At 29.7% G+C, this 26,294-nt stretch overlaps 7 protein-coding genes across 12 annotated transcripts; 4 read left to right on the top strand and 3 right to left on the bottom strand.

Annotated features, from left to right (window-relative positions):
- The first annotated feature begins 956 nt into the window (after positions 1 to 956).
- Positions 957 to 6,003, top strand: Cka (Connector of kinase to AP-1). 2 transcript variants are annotated; one of them, XM_076525621.1, is made up of 12 exons: positions 957 to 1,519; positions 2,496 to 2,599; positions 2,685 to 2,870; positions 2,960 to 3,161; positions 3,255 to 3,398; positions 3,477 to 3,585; positions 3,704 to 3,825; positions 3,934 to 4,112; positions 4,192 to 4,529; positions 4,623 to 4,934; positions 5,076 to 5,258; positions 5,708 to 6,003. In XM_076525621.1, exons 1-11 carry the CDS (start codon positions 1,265 to 1,267, stop codon positions 5,243 to 5,245), a joined length of 2,121 nt encoding a protein of 706 aa, XP_076381736.1. In that variant the 5' UTR covers positions 957 to 1,264; the 3' UTR covers positions 5,246 to 5,258; positions 5,708 to 6,003. The 2 variants fall into 2 exon arrangements, with proteins under 2 accessions (XP_076381736.1, XP_033325750.1); XM_033469859.2 differs by having other exon boundaries at positions 958 to 1,519; positions 5,076 to 6,003.
- A 431-nt stretch (positions 6,004 to 6,434) lies between these two features.
- red (LysM peptidoglycan-binding domain-containing protein red) lies at positions 6,435 to 7,929 on the top strand. Its single transcript, XM_033469860.2, has 5 exons — positions 6,435 to 6,569; positions 6,783 to 7,063; positions 7,166 to 7,312; positions 7,386 to 7,513; positions 7,622 to 7,929. The coding sequence occupies exons 2-5, from the start codon at positions 6,887 to 6,889 to the stop codon at positions 7,860 to 7,862; spliced, it is 693 nt and encodes a 230-aa protein (XP_033325751.1). The 5' UTR covers positions 6,435 to 6,569; positions 6,783 to 6,886; the 3' UTR covers positions 7,863 to 7,929.
- A 2,131-nt stretch (positions 7,930 to 10,060) lies between these two features.
- On the bottom strand, positions 10,061 to 10,652 carry LOC143260411 (E3 ubiquitin-protein ligase RNF180-like). Its single transcript, XM_076525638.1, has 2 exons — positions 10,464 to 10,652; positions 10,061 to 10,300 (listed from the first exon to the last, which is right to left on the bottom strand). The coding sequence occupies exons 1-2, from the start codon at positions 10,650 to 10,652 to the stop codon at positions 10,148 to 10,150; spliced, it is 342 nt and encodes a 113-aa protein (XP_076381753.1). The 3' UTR covers positions 10,061 to 10,147.
- Bet3 (blocked early in transport 3) lies at positions 10,362 to 12,207 on the bottom strand. 2 transcript variants are annotated; one of them, XM_033470158.2, is made up of 3 exons: positions 12,054 to 12,207; positions 11,331 to 11,828; positions 10,362 to 10,655 (listed from the first exon to the last, which is right to left on the bottom strand). In XM_033470158.2, exons 1-2 carry the CDS (start codon positions 12,090 to 12,092, stop codon positions 11,331 to 11,333), a joined length of 537 nt encoding a protein of 178 aa, XP_033326049.1. In that variant the 5' UTR covers positions 12,093 to 12,207; the 3' UTR covers positions 10,362 to 10,655. The 2 variants fall into 2 exon arrangements, with proteins under 2 accessions (XP_033326049.1, XP_033326048.1); XM_033470157.2 differs by lacking the exon at positions 10,362 to 10,655 and having other exon boundaries at positions 11,284 to 11,828.
- Positions 12,208 to 14,182: 1,975 nt separating this feature from the next.
- Pdss2 (Decaprenyl diphosphate synthase subunit 2) lies at positions 14,183 to 16,351 on the bottom strand. The gene is made up of 5 exons (XM_033470154.2): positions 15,655 to 16,351; positions 15,430 to 15,558; positions 15,149 to 15,350; positions 14,650 to 15,072; positions 14,183 to 14,572 (listed from the first exon to the last, which is right to left on the bottom strand). Exons 1-5 carry the CDS (start codon positions 16,032 to 16,034, stop codon positions 14,414 to 14,416), a joined length of 1,293 nt encoding a protein of 430 aa, XP_033326045.1. The 5' UTR covers positions 16,035 to 16,351; the 3' UTR covers positions 14,183 to 14,413.
- A 293-nt stretch (positions 16,352 to 16,644) lies between these two features.
- Positions 16,645 to 22,506, top strand: ABCB7 (ATP binding cassette subfamily B member 7). 3 transcript variants are annotated; one of them, XM_033470146.2, is made up of 12 exons: positions 16,645 to 17,135; positions 18,931 to 19,167; positions 19,235 to 19,442; positions 19,529 to 19,695; positions 19,776 to 20,054; positions 20,137 to 20,311; positions 20,388 to 20,545; positions 20,629 to 20,792; positions 20,868 to 20,997; positions 21,064 to 21,339; positions 21,416 to 21,692; positions 22,426 to 22,506. In XM_033470146.2, the coding sequence occupies exons 1-11, from the start codon at positions 16,959 to 16,961 to the stop codon at positions 21,665 to 21,667; spliced, it is 2,223 nt and encodes a 740-aa protein (XP_033326037.2). In that variant the 5' UTR covers positions 16,645 to 16,958; the 3' UTR covers positions 21,668 to 21,692; positions 22,426 to 22,506. The 3 variants fall into 3 exon arrangements, with proteins under 3 accessions (XP_033326037.2, XP_076381735.1, XP_033326038.2); XM_033470147.2 differs by lacking the exon at positions 22,426 to 22,506 and having other exon boundaries at positions 16,647 to 16,909; positions 17,012 to 17,135; positions 21,416 to 22,076; XM_076525620.1 differs by lacking the exon at positions 22,426 to 22,506 and having other exon boundaries at positions 16,646 to 17,135; positions 21,416 to 22,076.
- Positions 22,494 to 26,012, top strand: LOC117220300 (uncharacterized). 2 transcript variants are annotated; one of them, XM_076525617.1, is made up of 9 exons: positions 22,494 to 22,634; positions 22,768 to 22,877; positions 22,957 to 23,105; positions 23,221 to 23,439; positions 23,513 to 23,632; positions 23,702 to 23,937; positions 24,010 to 24,079; positions 24,160 to 24,623; positions 24,704 to 26,012. In XM_076525617.1, exons 1-9 carry the CDS (start codon positions 22,573 to 22,575, stop codon positions 25,803 to 25,805), a joined length of 2,532 nt encoding a protein of 843 aa, XP_076381732.1. In that variant the 5' UTR covers positions 22,494 to 22,572; the 3' UTR covers positions 25,806 to 26,012. The 2 variants fall into 2 exon arrangements, with proteins under 2 accessions (XP_076381732.1, XP_076381734.1); XM_076525619.1 differs by having other exon boundaries at positions 24,181 to 24,623.
- The last annotated feature ends 282 nt before the right edge of the window (positions 26,013 to 26,294 follow it).

Raw genomic sequence — 26,294 nt, forward strand, 5'->3', positions numbered from 1 at the left:
TAAATGTAATATAACCTACAGTAAAAAAGTACCTTTTTCTGTGGAACATACCACGAGTATAAAATAGGTATATTTGAAAACCATTGATGTATATATTTTTATATATAAAATATATGTGGTTACGCGTGAATGTAACATTTTTATTGCATACATACACACACATTAAATACTTACTATACGTGGGTATACACGTTTGACTTAAAAATGGATCATATCTCTGACAGTTTTTTATAATACAATACGGGTGTATTCTGTCAAAAGAGATAAGTGCTTGTAGATGGCGACACCTACAATACGTCTATGTATGCACTGAATTGTACTTATTTACATACTTACGTTGCATGTCCATACATGTATTGTAGTAAGTATATATTACGTACAATACAATTTGTATTGCTCATAATTCAAGTACAATACAAAATACATTTATGCTCTTAGCCACTTACTAATAGAATAATATTTTTCTTTGGATAAAAACTTACTTTCTTATGTTGATAAGAATTATCTTCGTAAATTGCTTAGAACTAAATACCATATCCAAATATTCACGAAGTATTATTGACACTTCCCTGCTTATTGTTAAACGTATAATTGTACATATGTTCATATTTTGAATATTTACAATTGAAAATACATAAAGCGTTTTGAAAATCAGCCTTATTAAAACATGAACACTAATGTAAATATGTTGAACAAAATGAACAGAAATATATACATTATCTTTTCATTATTGTTATATAAATTTATACGAAACAATTTACATATTCAAAATATTCATTTTTTTATGTACATTTACATAATTAAAAAAATCAAAAAAGCAATGTTAGTAGAAACAATAAAGTATAATGGAATTATCTTTATGGTCTTAGCATAATGTGTTAAAAACTATTAATAGAACTATGTTGTAACAATTTCGTATAAAGTTGGTACTCATAGAAAGCCGGTATAAGGCCCCGATAGAATACACCTGAATACACTACGAGAATGGTGGAAACTAGTACGATTCTGAAGATATGCAAGAAAGGAATAATACTTGTCTGCTATTTCAACAGAGTTGAACAGAGCTTATAAGGTTTCTCAGTGAACAATTAACGAACGACAAAGTTTTCCAAAGAGTATATCGGTTTTATTGGAATCTAATACGCCCGCATGCGTATTAATTACTTCTTTTCGCGAACTCGATCGAAATACATTATCCGACGGGAGAGCACTCTTTGGGCTCCAGAGGAAAGAAAAGTTGTTGTAATGGCTGCCGTGTCATGAAATGAAGGTACCAGCACGGTTTGATCGTTCCACGATGGAGGATAACTCCAGTTCTACATCTCAAAACCATAATGGACAAGAATCTAGTGGTACGAATGTTCCGCTGACAAACAATAAACATCAGAGCTACAGTGACAGCACTAGCGATTCCAAACCACAATACACTATGCCTGGCATTCTACATTTCATTCAGCATGAATGGGCTCGCTTCGAATTTGAAAGATCGCAATGGGAACTTGACAGAGCAGAATTCCAGGTATAAATTTTATCTATTTTTGAAATCCTCAAGATATGTTCGTTTGATTCCCCATAATCCCCTTTCTTATTGTCACTTCATCTGTCATGTGACAGAAACATTGTAAAAACAATCAATTTGCTTATACAGATAGAAAATATTGTAATATAGTTCATGAATTCGTTAAATTACAAATTTGCTGTACACCAAATAAGGTTTCATGTAAACATCTTCTCTTTCATCAAAATCTTGTACCTCCTACAATTGGTTATATTAAATGTCATTGTATAATTGCATTAACATTGTATCATTTCAATTGGATTAATTGCAATACCTATATGTTACACAGTTATGAATTACATATGCTCTATGTTTAAATTATTTTATGGCAGAAATTAATTGTATGAAACTATCCCTGTATAAGGTGTTCCAAAACATGAGCATAACTTCGGAAATAGATTCAGTATGTTAAAGTAAAAAAAAAGTTTATATAAACATATGTCTGATATTATTTTGCTTTCAAATTAGAGCTGTTTTTCTCTTCCAATAATTCTTATGACATTGTTGACTGCTTTTTTCTATACACAATCTCATCTCATATATGACCATCTTGTCTACTATAGTATGTAAACACTGCTCTATAATTTGTTTCAATTAGTTTTATATTAATTTTGTTGGTGATAGCAACATGTATGAAAATTTTCTAACAGATTTCTGTGATAATTTACGTTGATAATTAACAAAATAATTAGATGACAGGTATAATATAAAAACAGCTATAATTTGAAAATAAAGTCGTATCAGGCATATGTTTATATGAATTTTTTTGCTTATTCTAGCATATTGAATCCACTTCTGAAGTTATAAACATATGTTTTAAAGCACTTTGTATATAGTTTTACTTTTTTTATCTCAATTAGGTGATACAATGTTAAACATTATTATTTTTAATATATGTTTATACAAAGTATCCTAATTTAGGAATATTTATTCATAGGCTAGAATAGCTTTTTTAAAAGGTGAAAGAAAAGGACAGGAAAAATTAAAAAATGACTTAGTAAGAAGAATAAAAATGTTAGAATATGCATTGAAACAAGAAAGGTGAGATATTTTTTTACATATATTCATTACGATATCATCGTCATATTAATTCTAACTATACAGACATCTGTCATTTCTTTTGCAGAGCAAGGTATCATAAGCTGAAATATGGAACTGATCTGGTGACTCAAGGAGATGTAAAGCCTCCTGTTTATGAAGAAGGTAGTAGTACTTGTGTTAACTCAGAAGTTGGAGGAGATGGTGATGGAGAAGCTCCATTTACTTCAGTCAGCAACATTAGTTGGAAACAAGGTCGCCAAATTTTGAGACAGTAAGTGAATGACATTTAAAAATATTCTGTTTAACAAATAGTACCAACTTTATTACTGCTAAGAATCTACAATGGAATTGTTATTTTAGATATTTACAAGAGATTGGTTACACTGATACAATAATAGATGTACGATCAAACAGAGTAAGATCTTTACTTGGCTTAAATAATAATACAGACTCAGAAGATATGAATCCTCCTGCATTAAATGATAAGAATGTATCTAAACCATCAAATAAAGAATATCGAATGGAAACTTGTATCCGCAACTTTCCAAAACCAAAAGATGAGGTAAATAATATATCATTATTAATATATCACAATTAATATAAGTTACAAAAGGTACAAAAGGTAGTAAGATTATTTATTTTTTTATGTAAACAGACAGAAGAAATAATGATAGATACTGAAGCAGCTTTTATGGAAAAATTTGAGCTTCTGGCTCGGCAAGAGATGGACATAGAAGAAGAAGAGGGAGATGTAGAGGATGATTCTTATGATACAAACATTGCCCTCAAAACAAATAAAGTAATAAAGGTTTCTTATTTTATTGTGTTTTTTGATGAAATATTAATAGTTTTGATAAAATATTGTACTTATTTTCAGTCATCTATGCTTTTAAATGAAGATGTCGATGCCGAGGCTGAAGAAGTATTAAATGAATTAAACCTTCTCACAGAAATTGAAGAATCACCAGCCGGTTCTGTTCATTTAGGTACACATATTAGTAATCGTAACTTCTTGACCTTTTAGCTGCAACGTCGTTTGTAATTTGATTATACAACTTTAATTTAATAGATGTATTACTAAAAATATCATAATAATCTTCACAGACGCAATACATAAAGGTTTACAACCTGATCTAAGGTGTCCAAATAAAGAAGGAGATTCCACATTGGAATTGGGGGAATTAGAACTATTGTGTGTTAACAATGATCCAGAAACATCATACGATGTGAGCTATGTTATTTACCTTTGTTTCTGTTGTAATTTATACACGTACACGCGAAAAATATTCCTTATACTTATATTAAGATTTAACATCAAGTGTTTATTTACGTAGATGGTAGCTGCAACGAAGGAAACTTTCAGAAAAACTTGGAACGCAAAATATACGTTGCGATCTCATTTCGATGCTGTTCGAGCACTTGTCTTCCACCCCACAGAAGCTGTTCTTATAACCGCAAGCGATGACCATACCCTGAAATTATGGAATCTTCATAAGACTTTACCTGCAAAGAAGTATAATACCTAAAATTTAATGTGAATTTTATTTCACAATGATATCCGGATGATCTAAATTCTTTTTTTTGGATTACAGATCAGCTTCATTAGATGTCGAACCACTATATACATTTAGATCGCACACTGGTCCAGTCCTATGTTTAGCTATGTGTAGCACAGGAAATCAATGTTATAGTGGTGGTTTAGACGGTATGATTCATTGTTGGACACTACCATCGGCTAACATAGATCCATATGATTCCTATGAACCAAGTGTCCTTAGCCAAACATTAAAGGGACATACAAATGCAGTTTGGGGTTTAAGTATGTATCAACCACGATCGCAATTGTTATCGATTAGCGCCGATGGAACTGTCAAATTGTGGAGTCCACAAAGCAAATCTCCCCTACTTCATACATATGTCTCTGAGCAAGGTAGGGTATCCTTGTTAATGTAAAAATTTACTGTTTTCATCGAAATCAAACATGATATTTTACAAAATTATACATACACATATCTCGTTGTAGATGGCATACCGACTTCAGTAGATTTCATAAGAGATGAGCCGCATAAATTAGTTGTAGCTTATGAGGGAGCGTGTGTGGTGTTTGATACAGAAACTGGCGAAAGCGTAGCTCGTCTCGAAGCCAATGAAACAAAGGGTTTTAACCGTGTTGTGGCCCATCCAACATTACCGTTAGTCGTTGCTGCACACGAAGATCGACATATTAGATTTTATGATCATCGATCAGCTACTCTTGCTCATGCCATGGTTGCTCATTTGGATGCAGTCACTAGTCTTGCTGTAGATCCTCATGGTTTATATTTACTTTCAGGAAGTGAGTAATAGTTCAATGTGCAAGAAAATCGAAGTTTGAGTATATTTAATGCAACTAACGATTAATGATTGAGGAAAACAAGTCTCGATCGATTATCAACGTATCCTATATTTCATAAATTCCATTCATTTTGGCTTGCAGGTCACGATTGCAGTATAAGATTATGGAATATGGATAATAAGACTTGTGTTCAGGAGATAACAGCACACCGTAAGAAGTTTGACGAAAGTATTTTAGACGTAGCATTTCATCCATCGCGACCTTTTATAGCGAGCGCAGGGGCCGATGCTCTTGCCAAAGTGTATGTGTGAGATGTAAATTAAGGTACACAATTTCTACTATTGACATGCATCAGATGGAACAGATTTTGTACTCATTCTTTCTAGATAGTTTTACCTGCACGTGTTACACTTCCAATTTTGTTGTAACTTATATTGCTCTACTTAAAGTACCATTCTAGGAAATATCAGATCGGGCATATAGATATAGCTGTGTTAATGAAAGAAATTGAAATTTGCACATAACCCTTGTCCGCGGAAATTGATAAAAAAGAACAATAAAAATTCGAATATAAAACGCTGAATATTGATGAAATCTTTATTAAGTAGCTACATTGTTTGGAATAGCGGAAGGGGTCTGTCTTGTAGAATATTAGTTAACATAGTTCTAATAATTAGACAAAGAAAACACCCCTTACCCAAAATCCAGGAAGCACACTGCCGCAGTAGCATAATATTTATCCCTATGTTAACTATTTATTACCAATATTACAGTTACTGTTGCACAGCTACTGGAGATTAATACATACTACGCGAGGATAAAACTTGTCCTAAAATAAAATATATCAATTAGTCTCCCATTACATAATTTCTATGCCACCTTATATATTTATCAAGGTTGGCATATAGCAACAACAAAAAAAGCAGCAGCAACAAGAACAACAACAATAATAATAATAATCATAAGTTACATAATGTAAGACATAATATTAATAACAGTAAATTATAACTGTGTGTTTCTCTGTAATATATTGTATTTAAAAATAGATGAACTGTGTAACGTACTATAATTAGCATATTTTTATTAAAATTTAATTCCACTTCTATATATTTTCTCCTCTAACGAGTACAAGTAATCAAACAAGTGAATATAATCACGAACTACTTTACTAGGAAATTCAGTACAAAGTATAGTTTATCACATTCTTTCAAATAATATAGTACCGCGTTTTTTAAGCGAAATGAGTTATATAATAAGATTAAGCAACGAAGAAAGCGATTCATTTATTCCTTACGCATTTTTAAAAGTGTACTAAACCATGTGCAGAGTATTTTAACAGTGTAGACTTTAAACAGTACTAAAAATGTTCAAATTATGCTAAGTCATTCTTTTTTAATTTGCATTTGCGTTCAAATATTATAATGTTTGTTTAATATGTTTGTGCGTAACGCCCTTTAACTGTCCAATCAAAACGAGGCTGGCACTATCATTCAGGTTAAAGAACATCTATACATTATCACGCTGATCAGCTGAGCAGACATTCGCAGTGAAATCGTAACAAAAGTTTCCTATTGTGACTAAACTTATAAAATTGTAAAATACGATTATTACAAGAAATATAAATTAAAGTAATATGTACGTCTTCTGATTATTTTAAATGTAATTGTATATTAGAAAGTTGTTACAATTTGTTGAACATGTTGTACTTTATATTCGATTGTTAGTGATCATTATTTGATTTTCCACAATGTACATAATTATACAATGATTCCTTGTAAAAACGTTCATACTCTAAATTCTAATATATTATGTATTATCGTGTGTTGATTTTTCAAATATGTTTGTTAGGATTTGTGGTTATGTCGCTTAAGTTGAATTTCTCTTTCGTGGATATTAAAAAGTGATATGTTCGTTGAACTTCTGAAGCGCCTACACTTATTAGCAAATTGAAAATGGAACGAAATGGCGCACGAGAAATGGAAGAACGAATGTGCATAAGGGATAGTGGTAAAACATTAAAAAAGTATGGTAGTACAGCTAAACATGTTACACGAACTGAAAATTTAATAAAGCATGCTGTATCAGCAACTGACACACTTCAAGGAATTGCTCTAAAATATGGAGTTACAGTATGAATTCATTATTCTATTCTATATATATTTTATTTTTTTCTACACAAGATATTAAAAATTATGATTAATCATTGTATGTATATCTTTTTATTTTTCTAGACTGAACAGATAAGAAGGGTCAATAGATTATGGGCTTCTGATAGTTTATTCTTAAGGGAACATTTACTTGTTCCAGTTAATTCAGAAAATCCTTTATCACTATCTATTGATAATCCTAATGAAACTGAACACAATACAGTTCAAAGTGTAAATATCATTTTTATAAATTTAATCCTAAAAATATTATTTTTCTGTATATAAAAATGAAATGTATTTTTAGATTTCTAGTCCATCTTCAATAGCATCTTCTATAGATGATGACAGCTCAGTTAATGATTTTTTAGCTAAAATGGATTCTTCAATAGCCAGTGCTAAAAGAGAAGTCAAACGTACTCAGGGGAGTAGTGAGTAAGTTATTTACCAATAATTAATAAAGAAAGAATGTAAAAATATAAGTTACTAAAATGTAGTACATTCATTTATTAATCAACTATATCTTTTATATTGCCTCTTTAGATTTTGCATAGAGGATAATGATATCTATACACAGCGACATAGAGTGCCTACTAAGTTACGTAATTCCTTTCCTATGTCTTCGAATACACATACAATATCCTCTACATCAGAACTATTAAGACCATCATCTTCTAGCGATATGCATAACTTTCCAACTGCTGTAGTTATGACTCAGGGCAGGAAAGTGAAAACATCGCTACAACGACTTCAACAGCAACAAGACGAAATATTTCAGTTGTAGCAACTATATGATATTGAACTGTAATATGTTCAAAATTGACAGTGTCATTAAAGAGCTTGAAGAAATATTTATTGGATACTGAATAACATATTGGAAATAATAGAAGATTATTTCATGTGCAAACTTGGTTGATCCAGAATTAATGTAAGTTGTAATCACTCCTTCTTATAAACTGTTTATGATAACTTATAAAGTGTTTAACTTTTAACTGAAAGCTTTTGTAAAAAGTAATGTTGACAATTTTTATTCTTATAGTCTCAGACTATCAACAATGGATCAACTAACTCTCATATTGTCCAAACATATTTTTGAAATATTTCCAACAATATTTCTTAGTGGACCATATGTGCCTTTAACCCAAATCAATTGTGCAATAAATCCAATATTATTCTTTCTCTAATGTCTACGAAAGTTTGTCTTTCTCATTATTTAAAAAAGCAAATATTTTTCATTTGAAATTGTATGCAAAAGTACATGCAACATACTATTCAAATCTTCTGAATTATTCGTAATCATTAGAATTGAGTACAATGGTCTTTTCTTATTTTCTGACATGATATTATAAAACTAAGCAAACAATCTATAATTTAATAGATCAATTATAGTCAGATGTTAATGCTGTATTATACTTTTCTCTGGTCTTCCTAATAGAATACTCTTGATATCATTTATTATAAACTTATTTTGTTCCTAAAAATCTGAAATACTAATTCTGGCAAATAAGTACAGCTTCGATATTAAATCACTGTTCACGTTAGTAATAATAAAACCATCGAAATTCGTCCACTTACTTCATTCAAACATTCAAAACTCATACGAGAGTATTTATAAAAAGTATATAAAAAACAGTTCTAAATATTATTGCAATTATTATCTCAATTCAGTTATCAGTTAATATTGTGATAAATAATTTTGTAATTATATGTTAACAATCCTTATGCAAAATTTGATATATTAGAAAATTTAAACATATTGCACAAATTCTTTCTAAAAAACTAAAAAATTTCTTTTAATGATTACAAAAAGTAATCTTTTTTTATTTTCGAGGCTAATAACAGTCTTTACACGATTACGTTGACTTCATAAATACAATTATACCTAATTTTCTAGAATACATAGATAACTTTAACTTCCTTGTATTTACTTTTATTTTGAATTATACGAATTTACTGTTATTGCCGTTAATAAAGATTTAATGCAAAAAAATAAAGTACCTGTTAATGTTGTCTATATTTAATATATTTTCATTGTTATATTGTGAATGTTACTTATTGGTATTATGCATTGTTTGTTTTATCATCGTTATATTCTGTACATTATACTAATGTACTTATGTATTCTTAAAAGCAGCTAAAGCTATTGCAAAGAATTGAAAGAATAAGTTCAGTTTAATGAATCAAAAGTTTATTTTGGAATACTTTGAAACAAAAAGCAAAGGAAGGAATTTTAAGGTTTATCATAGACATATGCAATATGGTCTAAATTATTTTTTCACTTTGTTATGAATTCATAACAATTAATTCAAGTGAGTTTTAATGCTGTGCATTAATAGTTAATTGTAACTAGATTAAGTAGGAATTTTGTTGCGTAAATGATATAAATTACCAATTGTACTTTAGTGTAAGGTAGTCACTGTTGTGCATATATATACAATGTACACAGTCGACTTTTATAACCATTTGCGTCATACGCATACATTCATATGTGTATATATAATATATATATGCATTATAAATGTATAAACTTATAAACGATAATTAAACTGTTATGGATTTGTGTAAAATAAATGTCTATTGATAAAAATATACGTATACATATGCAATAAATAATATTTAAAGTCTAAACACATTAAACAAAAATTGCTGATAGTTTACAAAATCAGGTGATAATGTTTGGATCTATGGTATATATTTATTGTCAAAATGTGTGTTTAATGTTATAACATCATTGTTATATTCATACTAAAAATTTTATATAAATCTACACAAACATACACACATGTATAGTATATATAAATATATACGTATATATTTCATAGAAATCTCGCGCAATACGAAATAAATACATATAAAAGATTATAAAAAATGATACTGACAAAAAGCCAATAAAGGAAAAACAATTATTGTTTCTATTTAATGTTGTGCAAGTGTAATACCTATCTAATGACATTATTCTATAACAAAAGCTTTTCTGAAACATATATTTCTTTCTCTTTATTATTTACATTATTTGATTCTCACATGTTCAGACTTTTATATTTTATTGTTATTACATATTGTAAATATTTAATTACGTAAAATATCTACTTTACTATTAGTTATTCTAACAGAGGGTGTTACAAATTGACCACAACTGCATTTTAGTTCATTTACAAAATTAAATGAGCCTAGGCGATTGTTACAATAAGGACAATTTAGTCTACCCTTGGTCCAAGATTCCTGTAACAAATGTATATTATATTATGTGGGTTTTATTTAAGAACTTTTGAAATTCCATACATTATTTTCATCGAATTAACATTTTATTTTTCATATAGTATAATATACGTATATATATATTATATAATATTTATAAACGAATATGTACATATGTAAACTTTACTTGATTTACAATGTCAGCAATCCATTTTGGCATATTTTCTATTGGTATGTATGAAGAAGGTTCTGAATCATTTGTACCGCCGCATCCTACATCCATAAAATTTTGTTTTGCTTCACCATGAGAAGTTAATAGCTGTATTGGTACTTTGTTGAAAAGATCTTTTCTACAATATTTGCATTTTATTTCCATTGCCTACAAAAATTGTATAACATTGTCTCAAAAAATGTAATAAGGATCCATCGATATGATTTATAAAATAAATTATAAACAAACTTGTGGACGTTATAAAAACCTAGTGTACTTCCGAGATAAAAATTGTACCTTAACCTACTATACTTCTACGCGTCACCGAGAATGAGTCTGCAATGGTATGTATGATGTGCATACATACCTATATGTTATGTATGCATATTATTTATAACACGCATTATAATTGAGGATTAAACTTATTAATTATAAAAATCTGTTATATACAAAAATAACTAAGAATATCTGATATTAATTAAATAGAAACAAATTGTTACATATAATTCTTGTATGAATCACGTGTATCATTGAAAACAACATTATTGATTGTAATTTTCTGAACAAATAAAACTGTTTTATTAACGGTGCATTTATATAAACAAAATGTATACTGCATAAATAAAAAGTAAAATATAATAATTCACAATAATATAAAAACAATAAAAAATAGTTTCAAATATTTTGATATAAAATTGTCTCATTTTAAATTGATATTTGTTTTCAATTAATCTATCATATCATATATACTATTACAATTAATTACAGAGATTAAGCTGTTTAATAAAATAAACAATTTTAAATTCACCACAATGGTTTATTGTTTCAATACAATGAGCTTACTTAATCTTCTCCTGCTGGAATGGCATCTTCTAGTCTTTTAATGAACTTAACACGTAATTCATTTACATTGTCATTCTTAAGTTGATCTTGTACGAACCAACAAGCAATTTCCATTTGTACCATTTCACAAGCTCCTCTTAAAATTCCAATTAATATATTACAGTATTTTAAATTTAAACAATGATCCGGTAATTCTACGAATTCTGTTAATGGATTTGCTTCAAAGCACAAAGAGAATTCATCTCCAGCAGCACTCCAGTTTGTAATCGTTGGGGTAATACCCAAAAATATTTTAAAACCAGTTTGTATCTTCTCAGCTGTGTCTCTAAAATCGTAACACCGACCAGATCCAGTACGTGCTAAGAAATCTTCAATCAAACGAATTCCCATATTATAGCCCATTCTTTCTAGCTGTTTATTAACATCTTCTACATTTTCATAATCCTTTAACAACTGGGCTACTAATGCACCATACGTCAACGTGAATAATTCAGAATTCTGAAATTATTATGTTATTTAGACCTTTAATGTAAATATTAAACTGTTTTTCAACTAAATTAAGACCGTCACGCAATCTATAATACCATAATTTCAACATAACCTTACTTATGATTTCGATAATAATTTTTGAATATTACCAAGGAACGCAACATAAGTTAGGAATGCAAAACTTATAATTATCCATAAATCGGTTAAGTAAATCTAAGTTTGTATTATACTTACTACTTTTTTTGAGTCCAATTTCGTTCCTGTTCGTGACATGTTTACAAATATGAATATGTACCCCGCTCCCCACTATACTATTGAATAGATAGTACAGTATGTGTCATATACACATAATAATGTACAATGTATCACTACATAATAGTACAGTACACATACTTACCCATATATTTCATCGATCTAAAACACCGATTAATTATGTTGTGTATTATATGTATATATTTGCCACATGATGGTAGTACATATTACAATTTTTATATATTTTGCTACTATGTATTTAAAAAATGTTAATATAACTTATTGTATTAGAAAACGTATATATATTTTCCTGTACTATATACATTTACTATATTTACTATATGTTTATTACATAAACTATTGTACATCTTACTTTATTTTTATTTTCTTTTTCTCTTTTTCAATTTTTATCGTACTTTTATCTCTAACAAAAGGTTTTCTATTCGTATACATGAATAAATTATTATTATCATTATTATTATTTGATTTTCTATTATCAGCTAAGCAGTAAATTGAGATTAAATTCCCGTAACATTCTGTAGTAACAGATTGTGACAGCACGGTTCCGTTACCAAGAACTCGAAGAGTAGTTCGAGAGAGTCGTAAGCATAAATATCTGTTGTTACTTTCGTTTAACAATGATCGATCATCCCCTTTACTGAATTACGCAAAATCTCAATGGTAACATTGCGTGCCAATCTCAATAGCAAGGAATTGCCACCATTCATGATTCGGTCTTTTGCAACCGAATGACTCGCTGAGCTCGCCAATGACGCTTTACTGGCCGGGTTCGTAATTATCGGAATTCATCATTTGAGCCAAGCCGAGTGAAACGGCCGGTTTGGAAAAGTTGAGTCGAGACTACCCATTAACACGAATCGATGAGTCTGACTTAGATCCGCGACTAGGCCGACAATAAATCAAAAAGCCTCTATTCGCGACGCATCGTTGATCAAAATGCAACAAAAAACCATTAGGTTTGCACTATTCACGCCGAGTCGGCTGCCTTGGGGAGAAATCGATAATGCGTTTCAATTTGTCACGCCAGTCCGAGGCTAGTTCTCGCGTCTCATTAATGCCGAATGCTCATTCCTAATCGGCGATTTTCGATTGAATCGCGGCAGCCTCGTTTCCGATTTCTTTAGAATACGTGGCGACGTGTATTGTCCACAAGCTTCTGTAAACACCTACGTGATAACGTAGAGCATTTCTTTCTCGACACTTAGACCTTTGCTACATCTCGCGGAAATTCGCCGAGGCCTGTGCCTCTGAACACGCTATCTCTTGGAAGGTAGCGCAGACGAGAGTCTGTTGATGGTAAATTATATTGGTGTATTTATTGTACTAATATATTGAATAACTTTGTCCCGCCTAATTGTATTAGAAATCACGTGCAGAGAGACACATTTCAGGATAGATAAAACATATTTGATAAAAGTCCAAAATAGAGTTTCTTTTTGTTATAAAATTATTATTAAACGTATTTGAACATATGTATTTTGAAATTATTGTTATGAAATACATATTTTGCAATCATTATTATGAAATTATTATTTATGGCGGCTACCTCCAACGCTCGCCAGCAGATATATACCTTTCCTACAACTACTTAATCTGTTCCGATTTCTATATACATAGTATCTATTAGATTATTGCAAATGTAATTTCGGTTTTTCAAATAAATAACTTACAAAAACATCTAAATTATTTTTGTAACAGCCCAATATCACAAACTTAGGATTCGTATAGACATTGCATGCAATACTTTTTTGTAATGCTAACTACTTTGTAATGCTATACTGCTAATTTACATTATTTTTGCTATAACTCTATATTACAGATTTAGAATGCGTACAGACATAGCTACAACGATTTTTTTGCAATGTACCATCACTAATTATATAATTAGTAGAAATAATTGTGTAACAAGTTTAATATTCAAAAGTGATTCTGTTCGAACGTTACAAATTTAAGTGTTCTTTTCAGTCATTTTCAGATTCACACCTTGCATCCATTCCCATACCTTTTTGCAGTAGTAGACTTGTTGGAAACAATTCTCTTATAAAGTCTCTTTTGCTTAATCTTATACATGTAATAGAAAGTACAGATACTTATTATGTCAATAAAAATTTATTCAAACACCATTTAATATAAAATGTATCAACTTTGTTATTTATATAATATATTATGTTTATAATGTGGTCTTAATTTTTTATGCTACATTTTATGTATAAATTTTACATGTCTGTGTACGACTTACGGTAGAATTGAAAACTTAACATAGGACGGAGTCCTTAAACTGATCTTTGGGCAATTATATGAAGTTTAGATGTTATAAGTCATTATTCAGACTCTTCCATGGCTGCTATAATATTATACAATGCTGTCCTCGCATCACTTTTCTCAAATACGTTTAAAACTTCCATTGCCCTTTGTGAATGTCGTTTTTGCAATTGTTTTGTTAATTCGACACCCGGCCCCATCAAGACGATTTTGTAAACCTGCATTAAATTTGTTTATAATTATAAATTTCATTAAAAAAACTACATTATCTAGGTATGAATATTTATATATCTACCTTTTCATAATCTACATCGTTTACAGATTCTAAACCTTTATCAATTTCAGCTAGAATTGATGGGTCATGTTCAATATGAAACATAACTGGAGCAGAACATAGACTGAATGTTACACTTTGATCTTTTGTAATGAATGGACTCAAATCCAAATAAGCTTGCCAAGCTAATGCTAAATGTTTACCAAAGTTGTAACCCTGCTCTTGTATTTCATTGCTATGTCCAGCCAGTTTCAGTGTACCTTTACATGATTTACCAAGTAAAGCACCAGCACTTAATACATTCCTCAGAGTCCATTCTTCGACTGCATAATCTGTACGATCATCAGGTGGTACAGAAGGCAAAGGATTGTTTTGACTATCTCTGCGTCCTATAAATTCTGCTTCGGCCAGGTCTCTTACAGCGCTAGACATTAATTCTACAATCTGAATAAAATCATACTATAGTGAATAGCTTTTATTCTTAAGAACCACAGAATATTTTATATGTTTATGTACATACTTCCTGATTCCGAAGATTAGCTAATTCTGCACAAGAATTAGCTAATAAATAATCTCCACTTAATAGTGCAATCTTGTTACCAACATTCATATCATTTAATTCTGAAGTTTCTAAATGAAGGCTTGGTACTATATTTATTAGTCCTTTATGTACAAGATGACTGGTACGTATCATTTCAGTGACTTCAGCCAATGCTCGCTGGCTAAAATATAGTTTAGTACAGATTTTTTGCTTACTTTTACTTATATATATATACTTTATTTTAATCTATAATATTATACCTATGTAATACACCAGCAGCCTTGTCTTCTTCCATGTTATCTACGTTTAAATGACCAGCAGCTTTTGAAATTAACAATACAATAAGACCCCATGCTTGCATATTATTACGTCCATTAAAAATAACACTTCTATAACAGAAACAAAAAAATATATGCAAAAAACAAAAACAATTGTTATGTAATAAAGGTAAAATTAATTTAATATAATATTTATTTAAGTCTTACTTAGCTGTCTTTAATAAAGGATGATTAGACCCCACCAATTTTCTCAGATGCAGTGCTACATTTGCAATTTCATCGCTCAGAAGCCACCGTAAGCTTAAAAATGATGTTGGATATCCAACAATTTTCTCCGCTTCTGAAACAGCTTTGTTCCAATCTGGCTTTTGATTTCCAGCAAGTTTAGTTTCTACCTTATTGCAGTACTGCAAACGAAATCTATTTGCCATGCAAGTGTGCACATTTCTGTGTACTGTACAGTACAGCCTGTGATCGGCGCACACAACCGATCTGGCTGTATCTCCGTATTTCAAAAAAGTAGAAACAATTTTGTTCGTAGACATTTTATACCGTACACACCCGTGAACTAAGTTTTTCCTCAACATTAGTATTGGTGTCGCATGCAACAGGTATAACGCACATGATTGACGTTTCAAAACTTTTACTTTTGACCTTATTTTCTGAGGAAAGTATGCGATCCAGTATCCAACTTAGATCAAAGTTTTTTCGCTTTTTCTCTATTATCCATTTACTCTATATTATCTATGTGAAGCTTTATCGATCTTCAATGGAAAAATTACTACATTTGAATATGTTTATTTTTGTTAAATACAAAAATAATAAGTGCATCGATAGGAAGCAGTATGACCATTCGCCTGCAACATAGGGGCGTCCCTCATGTCCGCACGCTTCCCGAAATCCTCCTTAAACCTCCCACTCCTGAAAGGCAAACATCGAAGCGGTGGGAATGCGCCATATATGTAACATATTGTAGATTGTAGATGCATAATCATGCGATATCATCAAGACAACTGTGCGCTACTTCATGATCCTTAAAGACCGTTTACACACAACAATAACTACAATCTACACATAGTCCGTGCCTTGGCGTCATATGGTTTCCATGACGACGTAGATGATAGTTGTATGCATACACGATGTACGTACTGTATATGTATGAACACACATACATCAATACATAAATAGTACTATTACTGTATAGTAATACCTCATGTTTTGCGCCATATTTCTACCTCACTCAGCTTTTGCAAGCATCTTCACCATATTACTGCGCATGCAATCCGTAGTAAATTTTTTCTTAGCATTGAATCGTCAGTGCTGTGACCACATAGTCTTGGAAAACTTGAGATATTTCTGTAGGCATACATCTAGATTATGTATACATTTCGTGATCGAGATGTACAATCAGTATATGTACATGTATATGCAGTGTCCGTACCATGAGCCACTAACCTAATTTGTGAATTTCATTTTTATATTTTCATTTGTGAATTAAAATTCCTGATATAATGTTAAGCATTATTTCATGTCGCCGCCTACAACGTGTTGCGTATAACGAAAGGAAACTTTGGTTCAGATCATATACAACATGTTCATATAAATCACGAAGACAACAAATTTATTCAGAAGGAGGTTTTCTTAGCGTTTCGACATGTAATCCAATGTTTCCAGCTATTGGAATTAGGGTACTTCTTCTCACTTACATATTTTTATATATTACATAACAATGTCATTAACTACTATATGCTGTTTGCCTTCCTTAATTATCTCATAATTGCTCTAGTTATAATGTTACTGATAAGCAATTATAATAATCGTTAGTCATTAAAAGAATGTAGACAGTCCTGGTAATGAATATTTAATAATGTATATTTGATGATAGCTAACAAAAAATGATTTATTTCAAAATATCTATTTACTGCTTCTACAGATATATACATAATGGGTAGAACATCAAGAAAACGACATCAAAAGAAGAAACTAAATGTCAAAAAATTGGCAGACAAAGGAGATGAAACCTTGATGCGTCTAAAGTCTTGGTTATTAGCAAATAACTGTTCATTGATTTATGATTTAATTCCATTTGATTTTCCTATGACTGGTAGAGGGTTGAAAACATTGAAAGACATACAAAACAATGAAACACTAATCAAAGTATCATATGAGATGTTAATAACAACGACTACAGTCTATCAAAGTGATATTAATCTTATCTTTTTAAGAGACAAATTATATAGTGCACAATGTGTGTTATCAGTGTTTCTTTTATATGAATTACATTTAAATAATAAGTCGAAATGGTATTATTATATAAGTAGTCTTCCTCAGATTTTAACAAACCCAGACTTTTGTACACAGAAAGAAAAAAATTTATTACCATCATCTATTACTGATTGCATGAATAAATACCATAAAGTTAAAAAAGAATATCAGTTATTAATTAGATCAGTAAATAAGTGGAATAAAACTGATTATTGTTCTCATTGTGGCAATGATTTCAAAAAGATATTGACATTTGAAAGATATAAATGGGCATATTATATTGTTAATACAAGAGCCATATATATTGATACAGAACAGATAGAAACAAATCATGCTACTATCAATATAAAACAACCTAATAATATAGCCTTAGCACCATTTCTAGATCTTTTTAACCATGATAGTGACACTGCAGTGCATGCATCTTTAATTATAGATGAAAAAAAAAAAAAATTTTATGAAATCGTAACATTAAAACCATTTAGTAAAGGATCACAAGTTTTTATTAACTATGGATCACACAATAACTTGAAATTATATGTACATTATGGTTTTTTTATACTAAATAATCAATTAGATGAGATTTATTTTAATATTTCCGATATAGAAGCTTGTTTTAGCATATCAAAGTTCAAATTAGACTTTATTTTATCAAGTAATTTACAAAAAAATATGGCATTTACAAGGGAAGGTTTAAATTACAATGCCAGTTGTACATTATTTATATTAAATACAGAATTAGAAAAGAAACAATGGAATATAAAAATATATGGTGGTTCATTTACTTCAGTGGAAACACTTCAAATATATAATAAAGCAAAAGAAATTTTAAATTTAAAAAAGCATGAACTGTTGAATTATTTGAGAAATATGCAAAATTATAAACATTGTACACAATCTTTTTCCATTGCTATTAATCTTGTGGAAGAATATTTAGCAATATTAATAGAGTCAAATAATTATATGTGTATGTTCCATTAATTACAGAGTTTCAAACCATATACAACTTGATGTTGCATTATTAAAATGTACATTACAAAATATATGTATCATATTTTGTTTGTAATATTTAATAAAAAATTTCATGTCCAATTAATGCTTTCTTAATTTTCTATTAGAATCGTTTTTTACAAAAATATGATATTTCATAACAGTTTAAGTAGATACCTATTATAGAAATATGTAAGCATTTCTTTAAAGTTTGTAAATATTTTTCAGTACTGCAATGGAAATGTTATTGATCGTGCTCAGAAGAAAAAAAGTATATGGCAATCAAAATTTAAGTTCCCACTAGTAATTTCTGGGTTTACTGGTTGGAGATTAGGTCAACAGAAAAGAGATTGTTTTCATCCTGGTGTATCCAGTTTAAGTCGTGAAGCTATTGATTTTAAAAATAAGGAATCAGTTACAGCTTCAGATATGGTCAAAGCAATGCTTAGATACATTTGGCCAAAAGTAAGTTGTTCAAAATACATAATGTAATCAAAATTATAACTGAATTTTATCATACACGTGTTTTTAGGATGATCCAGACATAAGAAAGAGGGTACAATTAGCTATTGGTTTACTTATTGGTGCAAAAGTTTTAAATGTTGGTGTTCCATTTATTTTCAAATATGCAGTAGACACACTCAATACTCAAAGTGTAGCAGCTGGTAGCGGTGCTATTCTAGGTGTAGAAACTGCACCAGAAACAGTGGCAACAGTAGCAACATCATTACTTATAGGATGCATGTATTTTATATTATATATACATATTTATATATATATATATATGACAATCATTAATGATTAAATTTTTGTATCAATAAAATAGATGGTGTAGCTCGTGCAGGTGCTGCTGGTTTTAGTGAATTGCGGAATGCAGTGTTTGCAAAAGTTGCACATCATTCTATACGAAAAATAGCAAAAAATGTATTTTTACATTTACATAACTTGGACATGGCTTTTCATCTGTCTAGGCAAACCGGAGCATTGTCAAAGGTAAAATAATTTATTATTAATTGGTCGATGCATTTATTATAATACAGAAAATTATATTGTACATGTTCGATATGTTTCAGACAATAGACAGGGGAAGCCGTGGTATAAATTTTGTATTAAATGCTATGTTATTTAATATAGTACCCACTGCTTTCGAATTAGGACTTGTTAGTACAATACTCTATTTAAAATGTGGTGGAGAATATGCAACTGTTGCATTAGGTTGCGTTGGTATCTATGCTGCTTTTACATTAGCTGTTACGCAATGGCGAACGAAGTTCCGAATTTTTATGAATCAAGCAGAAAATGAAGCAAGCAACAAAGCAATAGATTCACTTATTAATTATGAAACAGTAAAGGTACCTAAAAATTTGAAATATTTTAAAGTTTACTTGATAAATGATATGATATTAATCTAAATAATTATATTCTTTATTTTAGTATTTCAGTAACGAAAAATTTGAAAGCGAACGATATGATGCATCATTAAAGAAGTACGAAGCTGCATCTCTTAAAACAAGTACGAGTTTAGCAATGTTAAACTTTGGACAAAACGCTATATTTAGCGCTGCCTTAAGTTTAATCATGGTATTAGCGGTTAAGAATATTGTAAATGGTACGATATCTACCTTCATATTTAAATCCTATAAGTAACTTAAAGGAGAGAATAATATTATTTCAAATAAATGTAGGTACTATGACAGTTGGTGACTTGGTAATGGTCAATGCACTTTTATTTCAATTGTCTGTACCATTAGGATTCTTGGGTTCAGTATATCGTGAAGTAAGACAAGCTTTCATTGACATGCAAACAATGTTTACTTTGATGACAATGGACCCTGCTATTAAGGTAGTAGCATTTTCTTCTAACAATATGTACAATATATACAATATGTACATGTTATTAACATGTTATATAATGTTTTGAACCAGTCTAAAAAGAACGCTGTGCAGTTCAATATAAGCCAGAAGAACTCGGACATTGAGTTTAAACATGTTAAGTTTCAATATTGCGAAGGCAAGACTATTTTTAATGATATCAGCTTTACTATTCCAAGTGGAAAGAAAATTGCCATTGTTGGAGGATCTGGTTGCGGGTATATCTCTACTATAAACATATATGATTTTCATGAAAATAGTCACAGCTAGGTAACAATATATATATTTTTTAGTAAAACAACAATAGTGAGATTATTATATCGATTTTTTGAACCACAATCTGGAGGTGTTTATATCAGTGGACACAATATTCAAGATTTAGATTTAGAGTCTTTAAGAAGCTCGATAGCGATAGTACCACAGGTAATTGAATTGTAGTCCAAAAAAGATCTGCTAACATACATTTAAATAATAATCGCTTTTTTGTAGGACACTGTCCTTTTCCATGAAAGTATTTATTATAATCTGCACTACGGAAATTTGAATAAATCTAAACAAGAAGTTTTCGAGGCTGCGAAAATGGCAAACATACATGACCATATTCTCAAGTGGCCAAAGGGATATGATACACCTGTTGGAGAACGTGGCTTGAAATTAAGTGGAGGCGAAAAGCAGCGAGTAGCAATTGCTAGGGCAATTTTAAAAAATAGTCCGATTTTAATTTTTGACGAAGCCACGTCGTCTTTAGATTCTATTACAGAACATGTGAGTTGATATTATGTAGCATTTTTAACACATGACATACCTATCTAATGGTATTCATGACATGATGTGTTTGTAGAACATTCTTGAAGCATTACGCAGAGCAACCTCAGGACGTACATCCATTGTCATAGCGCATCGTTTGTCTACTGTAATGGATTCAGATGAAATTTTTGTCTTAGAGTATGGTAAATTAATAGAGAGAGGAACACACGAGTCACTGTTAAATATACCAAACTCCTTCTACAGTAAATTATGGGAAACCCAACATATAGGAATGCCAAAGTCTAATAATGAAAAAGATAATTGTAAAAAAGCTCAAGGAGCTTGAGTCAAAAGATAGGTGTTTTGAAAAGGTAATAATGTGTGTACAGTTAAATTTGAAATATTATTTTGAATACATTTGAAATGTATTACAGTAAAGATAACTGCCACTTCTTAGATGAACAATGTATTGCAATGATTATGATTCTGTAACGTAATAGAAATACATTCGCACGAGAAAATTAGCTTAAAAATATATATTTGAATCGAATGATTAAATCTTCTCTCATTTGTTAATAATAGTAACAGAAAAATAGTGATTCCAGTATTAAAACTTCAGTTGGTAACAGTTAACGAATCATTCGAATTGTATGTATTTAGAACTGTTTTATATTTACATTGTTAAGAAGTTGTACATAATAATACATGTGCTGTGCGCATATTTATTTATATTTGAATAAATTATATTAAATCAATATTTATAAGAAACAGAATGTGATATAAACTATTTATCCTCCAATATCATGATTTAGAAATCATAAATTGCAAAAATTTTAATGTTATAATTAAAGAAATGTGAAAAAAAATAAAAGGATAATTGAATAAATTATTTCTTATTATATATACATACGACCTTGTATATACAACTTCTGTCAAAGATATAAGGTAAACCTTGAATATTGTAGCAAACATTTTTAGTTCTACGTATCTTACATTTTTTATTTATTTTTGCAAAAACAGAATGCATAGATTCAAGATTTTTTACGAAATACATATATATTTGATTTTAAAAAACATTGATTAATGAAATGTTTGTGTACATAGATGTTACCTTGGTAACCACATAAAAACAATTATGGAAGCTAAATGGTCTTCACTAAGCTTTTCACAATACCACAACAATTTGTTCCTGCAAAAAGTTATTTTACAAGCATGAGATGCTAATTGTGATGCAGTGTCCATAGTCGGAAAATGCAAACTGAAGTACCTACATTACCTGTAGTACAGTTAAATACCAACGCAAACCTTCATAGGTAATCAAAATTATGCAAAGCTCATTCTATTTTTAGTTCTTTTAAATGCTATCCCAATTCTACTGCAACAGTAATTGAGTAATAGAATGTTCCAAAGCAGTACACAATTGTTTATTTCGTTTTTAATTTTCAGAAGTCAAAATTCTAATTTAAAGAAATCCGCTACAGATGTGAAAGCTACTTCAACACACAAAAGTATAGTATACATTTCGTCCAATAAAAAGAGCTTACATCCTTTACTTGGTTTGTATTATAACTTCAGGAGAAACGACATTTCACAATGAAGTATAGTTAAATAATTTTACTTTTTATCTATTCATAGCACAGCCATACCAAAGTAGCATTCGACAGAAGACATCAGATCACTTAAAGGTCAATAAAAACGGTATTAAGCAAATAGTTTTGTCAGCAAGAATGTTACGTGTTAAGGAATTACAAAATCAATTAGCTGATGCACATTATCAGTTGAATGTAATTATTTTGACTCTTATATTCGATGAATATGAATATTCTAAATACTTGTTTACCTATTAGGAATATGTAACAATGACAAACACATTGGATATAATTGTATCTTTCTCTATAGGAGTTAGCTAATGAAAATAGATTATTGAAATCATTACAAAAACGACAGGATTCTGCATTAAAACGTTATGAAGGAACAAATGCAGAATTACCACGGATCATTAATTCTCATCATGAAGAATTACGGGTACTTCAAATTAAATATAAAAAGCTGAAAGTTTTGCATAAAGAAACATCTAATTTATTGAAAGAGAAAGAAAATGAACTTCTACAGTTACAGGTGAAAACAGATCATGTAAAACTCTGTTGGATAAAAACCAAAGAAAATTTAAATGTTTTTATATCATTTACAGTCTCAAAATAAACATTTATTGCAACTTAGTAAAGATCGTAATTTAGGAGAGAGGGAAAAGCTACAATCACAAATTTCTGATTTAAATTATAGAATAGAGCAACAACAAGATACAATACAGGTAATTAAAAATTTGAAAAGTACTATGGAATCGTTTATACCATGTTTATTATTTTTATTATTTTATTAGACACTACACAGAAAATTATCTCTTGAAAGTAAAAGTTTAAAACAGCAATTGTATACAGAAATTACAAAGAGGAAAGCAACACAGAAACATTTAGAAGAAACAACACAAAAATTAAAAAGTTTAGAACATTTATTAGATAATAGGGAACGCAAATTATATTGTAATGGACAATTACCACTCCCTACTAAAAGCAGACAATTGGGCACACAATTTCTTACAAATCCAAGAGATATTAAGTATGTAACAAATATAAAATTAATTTAATTTTTTGAACAGAGCTTTTTTATATGTTGCTATTCATATTCTAGTATATCAAATCCATTGAAGTCACCAGATCAGCATAAAAAATGGCAAAACGATCTAGAAGGGCATAGTTTGGTAAAAAATTAATCTATATTAATTTTGAAATGTATAAAATATATTAAATATTTTATTAACGACATTTATATACTTACTAGCCTGTTCTGAATCCACCTCAGGCAAATGATAAGAACATCGGGACAGATGAAACAATTGATTTAAATCAATCTTTAAATTCTGTGAAGACCGAAACAATGGCTAACTTGGAGCAAATAAAAAAGTATCGTCTCCAAAAGTCTGCTCAGAGAAGAATATTGCCAGATGATTTTGAAGAAAAGTTCGAAGAATTAAATTACGTTGCAAATAAAGGTCCCAAGAATTCAATTTCTCTTAATGATTCAGAAAGATTGGAAGAAGATGACGAGGATTACGATAGACAGTATGAAATAAGCGCCCATAATTTTAGAAAAATATATGAAAATCGAAAATGTCAAACTTTTAACAAAGTATTAAAAAAAGAAATTGCTTATTCATCTGCAAGTGATGATAGCGAAGGCGAAAATGACAATTTTAAGGACAATCAGGTTGATGTGACCATTAGCCCTAGAGAATCACATATAAGGTTTGGAAGGTTTTAAACTATCACTTTTTTATGCTTAATAATTGTATACGTTTCTTCAATCATAATGCATTTTATTTTAGTTGCAGATTAATTAATAGTGAAGATGAGGCTGGAAGTTCAAAGGAATTAGCATTATCTAATTGTAAATTTGAAGATAAGAATAATTTTTATAAGAATGATATTGAAGCTGATACTGGTGGAAGGAAAGAATCAATTGGACATTATTTATTATCAAATCAATCGAATGATGGTCTTAAATCAGTTTCAACTTCAGATGACAATCAAATTCATTATAGCTCTGATCAAGAATCTGAGAAGCTGACAATTTCTCATTTTTTGAATGAATCACAGAAGATGTATCAAAATTTAGTTAATGAAATGGAAGCACAGGCTGGAAATACGGAAAATAAAAACTTGTCTGCCTTACAAAATATAAATATAAATAATGAACAAGTAGGCATCAATTATTCGATAAATAAATTTTCAGAAAATCTACTAAAGCATATTGTGGAACAGCAAGCACCTGAGGAGGAAGCGATAGAAAAAACTATTGATGCCGTTTATGAAAGGAACGATGAACTTCAAGACAAAGTATTAAAGCAAATGGTTTCAGTAAGAGATTATGACAAATTCGAAACATCATTTATACCAGATTCAATATCACATACCTCGGAAATTTTTTCTAATGAGCCACAGGATAATCTTCTTGCAACAAATTCATGTAATGCGTTAATTAATGTACACAAACAGCAATCAAATGTAACATACGAGAAGGACGCAAACAATTACAATGTAGAAGCGAGAAATAAATTAAACAAACATGAAGTAAATGAAGAATTAAAAGATACCGATATTTCATTAAGTAATATACGATCCTCAAAATCTGATTCAATTCTTGATGTAACTAATAAAATCAACGCCATTAGTATAAATGAGAATGATGCCAAAATAAAAACTATTAGCTATAATAAAGAAAAGTTATTAGCAAAAATGAAAGCTATTGATGATAATGAGAACATAGAATATTTAAATCAAGACTATGAAAAAAATAAAGTAATAAATAGGAAACAAATAACTGAAAATTTGTTTCGTGGTGTACCTACACATATAAAGAAAAAACAAGATATTATGAAAGATATTTTTAATACTGATGGGTTAAAAAATGAACCCACAGGTAGTTAAGTACATCAAACTCATATATACTCACTTAAACATAAAAATTAAGGAACAAAATAACAACTTCTGTAAAGAAACACTGACGAGATAAACTGAGTATAAACTTAGTATGTACTATATTCTTTTTGTAGCGCAGCAATTAGTGTTCCGTATCTCAGAAGTTACGGACTTCTATTTTAATGCAATAAAATATTTAAAAAAAAACCATTACAAGATCTTTTTACACCTACTACTTTAACGTAAAGTAATTTAAAAAATATGTAAAGCATAAACAAAATTACAATTACCTCTTTTCGAAATTACAATAATCTTACAAAGGATATTAACAATTTTTCAATTAACAGTTTCATAATATTTTTGTTCAGTTAATTAGCAATTTAAATTGGAAGCTATGCTATTTGAATTTAATTTTTTATAGTTTTTGAACATTTGTGCGTACATTACAAGTAGCATAGAAAATTCGCGAAGTCGTTTAATTTTAAATTTTAGCGCCTA

Source organism: Megalopta genalis, chromosome 12 (assembly GCF_051020955.1).
Source record: "Megalopta genalis isolate 19385.01 chromosome 12, iyMegGena1_principal, whole genome shotgun sequence".
In the NCBI taxonomy this organism is placed as follows: domain Eukaryota; kingdom Metazoa; phylum Arthropoda; class Insecta; order Hymenoptera; family Halictidae; genus Megalopta; species Megalopta genalis.

Excerpts from the sequence above, each read along its gene's own strand:
- Bet3 (XM_033470158.2), bottom strand. The coding sequence starts at position 12,092 with ATGTCACGAACAGGAACGAAATTGGACTCAAAAAAAGTA. Across the intron at positions 11,829-12,053 it reads AATTGGACTCAAAAAAAGTA|AATTCTGAATTATTCACGTT; the intron begins GTAAGTATAATA and ends TAATAATTTCAG.
- ABCB7 (XM_033470146.2), top strand. The coding sequence starts at position 16,959 with ATGTTAAGCATTATTTCATGTCGCCGCCTACAACGTGTTGCGTATAAC. Across the intron at positions 17,136-18,930 it reads TTCCAGCTATTGGAATTAGG|TACTGCAATGGAAATGTTAT; the intron begins GTACTTCTTCTC and ends AATATTTTTCAG. Across the intron at positions 20,793-20,867 it reads GTTGGAGGATCTGGTTGCGG|TAAAACAACAATAGTGAGAT; the intron begins GTATATCTCTAC and ends TATATTTTTTAG.
- red (XM_033469860.2), top strand. The coding sequence starts at position 6,887 with ATGGAACGAAATGGCGCACGAGAAATGGAAGAACGAATGTGCATAAGG. Across the intron at positions 7,064-7,165 it reads CTCTAAAATATGGAGTTACA|ACTGAACAGATAAGAAGGGT; the intron begins GTATGAATTCAT and ends TTATTTTTCTAG. Across the intron at positions 7,514-7,621 it reads CGTACTCAGGGGAGTAGTGA|ATTTTGCATAGAGGATAATG; the intron begins GTAAGTTATTTA and ends TTGCCTCTTTAG.
- Pdss2 (XM_033470154.2), bottom strand. The coding sequence starts at position 16,034 with ATGTTGAGGAAAAACTTAGTTCACGGGTGTGTACGGTATAAAATGTCT. Across the intron at positions 15,351-15,429 it reads GCTGCTGGTGTATTACATAG|CCAGCGAGCATTGGCTGAAG; the intron begins GTATAATATTAT and ends ACTATATTTTAG. Across the intron at positions 15,073-15,148 it reads CTAATCTTCGGAATCAGGAA|ATTGTAGAATTAATGTCTAG; the intron begins GTATGTACATAA and ends GATTTTATTCAG.
- LOC143260411 (XM_076525638.1), bottom strand. The coding sequence starts at position 10,652 with ATGGAAATAAAATGCAAATATTGTAGAAAAGATCTTTTCAACAAAGTA. Across the intron at positions 10,301-10,463 it reads TTGCTGACATTGTAAATCAA|GAATCTTGGACCAAGGGTAG; the intron begins GTAAAGTTTACA and ends CATTTGTTACAG.
- LOC117220300 (XM_076525617.1), top strand. The coding sequence starts at position 22,573 with ATGCAAACTGAAGTACCTACATTACCTGTAGTACAGTTAAATACCAAC. Across the intron at positions 22,635-22,767 it reads ACCAACGCAAACCTTCATAG|AAGTCAAAATTCTAATTTAA; the intron begins GTAATCAAAATT and ends TTTAATTTTCAG. Across the intron at positions 22,878-22,956 it reads GAGCTTACATCCTTTACTTG|CACAGCCATACCAAAGTAGC; the intron begins GTTTGTATTATA and ends ATCTATTCATAG.
- Cka (XM_076525621.1), top strand. The coding sequence starts at position 1,265 with ATGAAGGTACCAGCACGGTTTGATCGTTCCACGATGGAGGATAACTCC. Across the intron at positions 1,520-2,495 it reads TTGACAGAGCAGAATTCCAG|GCTAGAATAGCTTTTTTAAA; the intron begins GTATAAATTTTA and ends ATTTATTCATAG. Across the intron at positions 3,826-3,933 it reads ATCCAGAAACATCATACGAT|ATGGTAGCTGCAACGAAGGA; the intron begins GTGAGCTATGTT and ends TTATTTACGTAG.